Here is a 7,477-nt window from a genome sequence, read left to right as displayed (position 1 = left end):
GTCCCCCGGAGCCACGCTTACCGGCGCGGTTCCCTTGTACCCGTCTTCGGCGGTGTTGTTGGTGGGGAACACTCCCTGCCAGATGTTGGCGTAGTGCTGACCTTTCGGCTGAAGCTTGTTGCCCCATGGGAAAAGCCTATTAGAAGCCAGGCAGAAGAGCAGTTCTCAAACATTTTTTTTTTTTTTAATTAAAAAGAACAGACACCCCCCACACACCTGCCTGCCATCCCGCCTCATCCCAGAGAGCTGTCTGCAGTCCAGTTCCACTGGGCCGACTTCTAGCAGGTTTTCAAGGTGAGCACAGGTTCTGCGAGAACGAGGGTGGGGGGAGAGGCAGCCCTGCCCCGTGCAGCGCACAGCCCAGGACTCGGGGTGGAGGAGACATAAGCATGTCATTCCCCCTCTCCTCCCCAGGCCCCGCGTCAGGCAAGAGGCGGATCCAGTGGCCCCACAGTGCCGTGCAGCGATGTAGTTATTTACTCGCTAGGCTCTTGTGCAACTCTTGGCCTTGGCACTGAACTCCTTCGCTAAAACTTTCATCTCTTGCAACAGCAGCAGTCCTGTGCCATGGCATTTTGTCACATCCCCTGCTCTCTCTGTCCATCCCTCCGTGTTCTCCTCCCACAGAGTTCCAGTTACACTACACCATTCCTGGATTTAGGGAAAGTTGCTTACTAAAGGCATCTGTTCAGAACAGGCCAGCGTTGTATTTACCCAGTGTGCATTTACCACACAAGACAAGGACAGTGAAGGTAATAAAACCCCACATGACTCTTCCCTGTCTGTAAATACCAGTTTTAAACATTTATCAGGGACACGTTTGCTCCAGGTACCTATTTTCAAGGCCCCCTCGACAGCTGTACTCCCATTCGGCCTCGGTCGGTAACCGTTTCCCTGCCCACGTGCAGAATGCCACCGCATCATTCCAGGAGACGTGAAGAACCGGGTGATCCATTCTGGGGAACAAAACAGACAGGCCAAGCTCACCCGCGGAACCAGGCAATGCCACAGCGGTACGGCACAGGCGCTTTATGCCCACGAGGGACAGAGGAAGTTTGACCATGCGGTTACAACTGGACAAGCTATCGGACTACTCTGACAGGAGAGCAGCTGTTTGAAGGAAGACAGCAAGATGCTGGGGGGGCAATGCAGCCATCAGAGGAAAAACAAGGAAGGTCAAAATAATTAGCTTGTCTCACCCTGATGATGATTGTCTCATCCTGCTTTTACCTGCAGCTCTCTACAGTCAGAGACATCTGTGGCTTGCGCTTTCTCATGGTCTCACCTCAGAAACCTGCTGCTGCCAGGAGCCAGTGAAGAACTATCGAGCCACTGGCTTCTGTGCAAACGTCGGTGCTCAGAGCCCTGAAGGGAGCCACCAGAAGCCGCAGCGTTACTACTCCTTGTCGGGTACTTGAACAGTATCTTAACAAGAAGACGAGATTCTCAATGGGAAAATTTACGCTGCAATCTAGTGGCAAATGCTCTTTGCTGCAGTTTGTTCTTTGGTGCCAGCTGGGGGGTTTCTGAGGGAGAGGTGAGGTGAGAAAGGGTCCTTACTCTTAGCAACATCATCTTTTGCAGCACCCAATCCAAAGAGTAGACTGCAGAAATTTAACAAAAGGGTATTTTGATTTGGGGGTTTCAGGCAGTCCACAGCTGACGCAGAAGCTCCCATCTTCCCTCTGCTTTGGTTCCAGGATTGCCCTTATGACCCCGGCCTCCTTTTCCAGAAAAGGACAGAAAAGATTCCTAGATGCTTTTGTCACACAGATCCTCCCATCCAAGCCTCCAACAGACCAAGACACTTCCAGGGCTGGAGGCTCTGCCCCAGAGGACAGATGCAGAGCACTTGGTTCTAACTCCTCTTTCCTGCCTCATTTCAGAAGCCTGTTGGTCCGCGGCTTCCTTGGGGCAAGTTCACCAGCTGTTCTACCAGGCCAGGTTTGCGCCAAACTTCTGGAAGACCAGATTTACATGGCAGGTTTCCAACTCTCATCTGCTGACTGCGACCTCAATTTCTCTGTCTCCCCCTAACAACGCCTCCTGATACTATCTCTATTTTTACCTCAGATAGTTCTTTCATTGCCCTTGGAGAACAGACAACGGACTAGTTACTAAGCAGTTCAGCCATCAGATGAAGTTACACTAACACAGCCCTGTCCTTAGAGGACTCAAAACCATGTCAGCACCGACCAGATCTAGGCTAGAGAGTCTGACTTCTTTACAAAGGGCAGTTTTGAAACTTTAACTAGATTAAGGCCGCTAATGCCAACTTCTTTGACCCTGCCTAGCAAGAGAGTCACAGTGAGGTCCCAGACACAGACAGCGACATCCCAGTAAGCACACAGTCACATACACAACTGAACAACAGCTCTCAAGACAAAACACACCCGAGGACAGCGAAGCCTTTTGATTTCCTTGGCAGGAGATTCATTCAGGGAAAAGTGCACAACCCCTGAGTCTTCTGCTGCCCTGCAGCAGTACTTCCTCTTCCTCCCCCAAACCTGCACTGACTGCTCGGACGCTACTGACCCTCTCAAGATCTGCTCCATCGCTGCTGCTATGGACATGTGAAAAGAAAACACACTGCAGCACGTTTCGGTACGGTCTCTATTCCCTCGAGTGTAAAGTGCTGGTAGACCTTTCTGCAGTACTACTACATCGTTGCACACACCACCACGGGAAATGGCTGCAGAAGCAGCAGCAAGCAGGTTAATCTAATCTAACCCCCTCTCTTGCACCTCCATTCCTGGTGCAGTTTACAGGTGTATTTACAAGCACTTGGATTGTAACTGAAGGGCATTTATGACTTACCTGTTGGAGATACCGGAGTCAGGGCCCTCAGGGTGCTTCCAGCTGGCTCCCTTCACAGGCAACCACCAGGGAGCTGCTGCAACCTGAAAAGGGACAAGAACAGCAGGGAAGACAACTTGAATTCCCAGCTAAAGGCTGTTCTGAACACCCAGCATGTGACCACAGGCTACAGAGCTCACAGCTCCCGGCTCTGCCTGCAGCCAGCTGACTGTCACGGTCCCAGTCATCTCCGAGGTACCAGACTGCTGGCCAGGGAACGGCACCAAATACCACCCAAAACCAAGCCCAAGGGAGACCAAATCCCGGGCACGCTGTCCTGAAGCGCTGCCCTCTGCAGGACTGGTACGTGTTTCTTCTCGCCGAAGGCACGGCCTTCAGGTGGCACACACTGGCCTCTCAGATTCTCACTCCTTGACCTCTGAAAACATTTGGCAAGAGCACTGAAGGCATGGCTGGAAGCGGTCAGCTGGAACACTACCATTGCCTCTCTCCTTTTCTCACAGCACGGTGAAACCAGCTCACCTGCTGGCCGACTTCAGTCTGACATCTTCTGCAGAGATGGCTAAAACAAAAAAAGTTTGGGCTTAGAATTTACATCCCAATTATTTCCTCCCTGGACTCAGTGGTTTGCAATAACCAAAACAAAATCCTGGTGACGTCCTTTAAGTAGGGTCAAAACACGCATCTTGCAACACGTTTGCTTTCCAGCTAGTTAACTAACTCAGTCAGGGGATTTTAAATCATTTGCCATCAGCTTCCAGAAGGTGGAGACAGAAGAGCCACAGAAGTGAGGTGAAGCCTTTCATTTCTTTTCCAGTTGGTTCACTGAGCAACATCAGGCAGACAAAACACTCTGTAAGAATGCAGACATCCAGACTTCTCACTGACCAAAAGCCTCGGGTTTGGTTCTGCAGTGCCAAGGAGTCATTCCTGGAATACATTCATTAAGGACTTATTCTCCTAAGCTCACTTGAAAGCTGAGGAGGTCAGTGCCCAGCACATTTAACTGTTCTATTCTGGTTTGCATTCACTGAGAAATACTTGTCTCAGTCATAGATCCTGTCTGAAAACGGAGGCAAAAAAGAACACTTACACTAACCATCAATAGCCGTTTTATTCCATCAGCTTGAGCGCTTGCTTCCAAAATACTCCTATTACAGAGATAATTCACGAAAAAAGAAATTCAATGAGCCTCTGATGCTTTAGGAGTTGAACAACCCAGCAGCTGGTCAGCCTGGACCTGGGAGATCCAGGGGCTGCTCTACCAGTGGCCTCTAGGACACCCGTCACACCTCTGTGCTGCCCCTCAGCTCTCCTCACTCGAGAGATGGCAAAGGGAAGGAGTATTTATTCCTCTTTATTATGTCGCTAAACCAACTTTGTAAAGTGTTGGCAGGAATTGTGCCAAGAGCGTTACACTTCAACTCACCACATCCTTCACAGGAAAGCTGGTACTTGGGCGACAGAGTGTCAGTCCGGTTAAACAATTTTATCAGCAGCTTCTAGGAGGAAGCTGTGTCCCTCAACAGTGACAAGTGTTTAACACAGAACGGCGTGTGAGAGGGAGAAAAAAATAACTGTGACAAACATAAATTGTTAAGAAAAACGCTGGTGCAAACCTCACATCAGACCCCTCGTTTGAGCGTTAGGGTAGGAAATTAAGCTGAAGGGCCTCACAACGAGTGGTGCTGCTAATACGAAGACACACTGTCCTCTTTTTGCAGCGTCCCATCAGCCTGTGCTGTAAGAGCTCCCACGACGGCTCTTCACTCCTCTCCCACCACCACACGTGGGTTTGGCCTGCAGCAGACGCTGGGGACCTTACCTAAGGGCCCATGGCAAACCAACAGCAAGTCTGGACTCGGGCTGCAGAGCTCCTGGCTCAGGCTCAGCTGCAGTGCCCACAGGTCTTGGTGAGCTGTAGGCAAGGGCGCCAGAATCCCTGCACACGTGCAGGGCCCCTCCAGGCTGGAACACCCTCACGCAGGGTCAGACAGGGTTTGGACACTCTCTTCCAAAGCCAGTGACGACACAGGTGTTAAGTACAAAAGAAATAAAGATGCTCTCAGGAGCTTGCTGATGACTGAGACATTCTGGCCACACGCTCTCCGTCTAAACGGGACCCTCCAGGCACACCACCAAAGTAAGATGTTTCTGCTTTCTGATCTCCTAGCGTGACAAGCACATCAATCAACAACACCAGCCTCATAATCCTGGCTCAGTACCTGACAAAGCCAAGGACACGCTCACCGCAAGCAGAGCCCCGACCCTTTTCGACAAAGCTCGAGAAGTGTTTGATCTCTTACTGGAAACTACAGCTCAGTTCCCGAGCGTTCAAACCCAAAGGTGGGATCTGCCTTCAGAGAGAAACTCTCCTCAGCTCCCACAGCGCTACAGCTTCAGAATGACCAAGCTGCTAAACAGACACTACAGCCAACAGCTTTAAAACTAGTCTGGCTTAACCAACTCCTTGACTATTTGAGCCTTAACCTTTCATCTATACTCAGGCTGGGACAGAAGTCCAAAGTTAGAATTTTACAGCTCTTTCAGGAAAAGAAGAGAGCCGCAGTACCATCTGCTGAAGGTCCTCCCTGGATCTGAGAGACGACGAGGAAGATTTCATCCCCATAGTTTCCAGGCACTACCCATTCGTGTAAATTAAACTGCTGGGTTTGGATAAAAAAAAAAAAATATATCTGCAGCGACTGCAAATACTTACACTTCAGAAGACTTTACTGTTGGAAAACAGTTTTGTTATGCAGAAGAAAAAGCAGATGCTTTCAATCAGAAGGGTTTATTTTAAACCCAGTGAAATATAGCCTCTCCACATGAGAGCACTACGCGTGCATGTCGCCTGTTCCTGGCTCTGCTGAACTGAACACCAAATGGCTGCCAGTCTCCACGGAACACCCAGATCTTTGGAGATGTCACACATACAGCACCAGGACAGCGATAATGGTGACAGGCTGCGTGCAGCCGTCAGTAGTTCACTGGAAACTCAGTGAAGTCAGCACTGACAGCAGTGAGCACGCACCGAGATGCTCCTTCCGCACGAGAAAGTCATGTACCTCAAATCTACAGTCCTCTCCAAAAACTTCTCATAAGTCTTTAAAGCTTTTAATTGCTCTAAATCTAATTAGAAGAGCTAATTAGACAGATATTACAACACCACAGTTAATACAGCAAAGCCCTCCCTAGCCACCAACGAGCTTAGCTGCTTTCGTAACGCTCAGCCTCCTCCCGCTTCGCTCCGAACCGTGCGCTCTGCAGACTGGCAACGGATCCCTCTCGTAAAAATAGCAGCACACGCGGCTGAACCGAGCTCGGAGAGACAGCGAGTTAGAGGACAGCATCTCCTTCATCGCACTTAACTCTTCACAGCGCTGGTGAAACACAAGCGCCCTGCAAACGTTGCCCAGCTGCCGGGACACGGTGAAACGCGGCTGCAGGAGCAAAGAGAGGCTCGGTGCTTGTTTTGGCCTGATGCAGCTGAACACTTGGCTTATCCAGCTCCCTGCTCCCGCACTGAACTTTGAGAACTCACCGTTCTGCTTAGCGCAGACCCATAGCGCTGTGAAGAAGAGAACGTGGTGTGACACCAGTGGGAAGATACACGAATGGTTAACGCCAGCCTCCAAGCTCTCCCCGCAGAGGAAGCCGTTTGCGGAGCAGGAGCCTATCCTCCCACCACCAGCCCGCAGGAAATTCAAAGTTTCAAGTTTTCTTTTCAAAGTAGGTTGGAATATCCTAACTTCAATTGTTCCATTACTCGCGATTTCGAGATTTTTAGGCTACTTTACAATTACCTTGAAGAAAATTCCTTCCTTAAATATACACAGGAAAAATGAAAGGGGGGAACATCAGGGACATCGGGTTAATCGTCAGCATTGCACCGGTACTGGTCCTGCAAGAGCGGTAGGGGAATACCCTTAAAAATACACCCCAGAGACCCAGAAAACCCAGCTAATAACCTTGGAAACATTTATATTAGTCTTGCGCCTAACATGGCACTGGTCACATTAGGGAAAAAAAAAAACAAAAAAACCCCACCCCTGCACTTGAGCTCCAAATCTCAAATTCAAACCATTTTCACATGCAGAAAAAATCGCCAGAAATAGACTTAACTGAGCAGCTAATCTTGGCTCTAATTCCATTTCTAACACGCAGCAGGTCGCTGGAAATTTTAACCTTAAGTCAGGCCCATAAGATGGTGAGAAATTCATGCTGTTGTCCAGACATGTAGCACCAAACACCTTTTATTTGCTGCGCTACAGCATTACAATGCTGTTTTAATAAAATATACTACACATACACTAGATCAAGATAAACATCTGGAGGAAGAAGTTTTTGCAGAGTAAGAACTTCAGCAACTTAGGAATCAACTGTCTGAAAGGAGATTTATCACCTGAAAAGTAGTCAAAGTCTGGAAGACCCTTCAAGAACCATTTATGAAGCGGTGGGTTGTTAGAGACACGCACGCTTCAGTTCCAGAGGCTGCCCTGAAAGGCCATCACTTGATCGAACCAGCCCGTGTGAAGCCCGGCACATCTTCGCTTCACAAAAGCATCCTCTCGGCTGCTACAGCAGCAAGCGCACCAGCGGGAAGCGGGGAAGTTAGGAAGCATTAACCCTGGGAAATGCACCTGGTGGTAGGATGTGA

General features: G+C 49.6%; 1 protein-coding gene across 1 annotated transcript in view; it reads right to left on the bottom strand.

The window, feature by feature from the left end:
* The window catches only part of SUMF1 (sulfatase modifying factor 1), a 26,384-nt gene that overhangs the window by 10,248 nt on the left and 8,659 nt on the right, over positions 1-7,477 (bottom strand). Inside the window, exons 3-5 of the mRNA XM_010138105.1 lie at positions 2,818-2,900; positions 834-956; positions 22-136 (exon numbers count right to left, since the gene is read on the bottom strand). Coding sequence (XP_010136407.1) covers positions 22-136; positions 834-956; positions 2,818-2,900 — 321 coding nt within the window. The remainder of the gene's footprint in view (positions 1-21; positions 137-833; positions 957-2,817; positions 2,901-7,477) is intronic.

This window comes from Buceros rhinoceros, unplaced genomic scaffold (assembly GCF_000710305.1).
Source record: "Buceros rhinoceros silvestris isolate BGI_N320 unplaced genomic scaffold, ASM71030v1 scaffold19466, whole genome shotgun sequence".
NCBI classification, from domain to species: domain Eukaryota; kingdom Metazoa; phylum Chordata; class Aves; order Bucerotiformes; family Bucerotidae; genus Buceros; species Buceros rhinoceros.
Note: the sequence above shows the minus strand (reverse complement) of the source record. Positions and strands in the feature narration are given on the sequence as shown.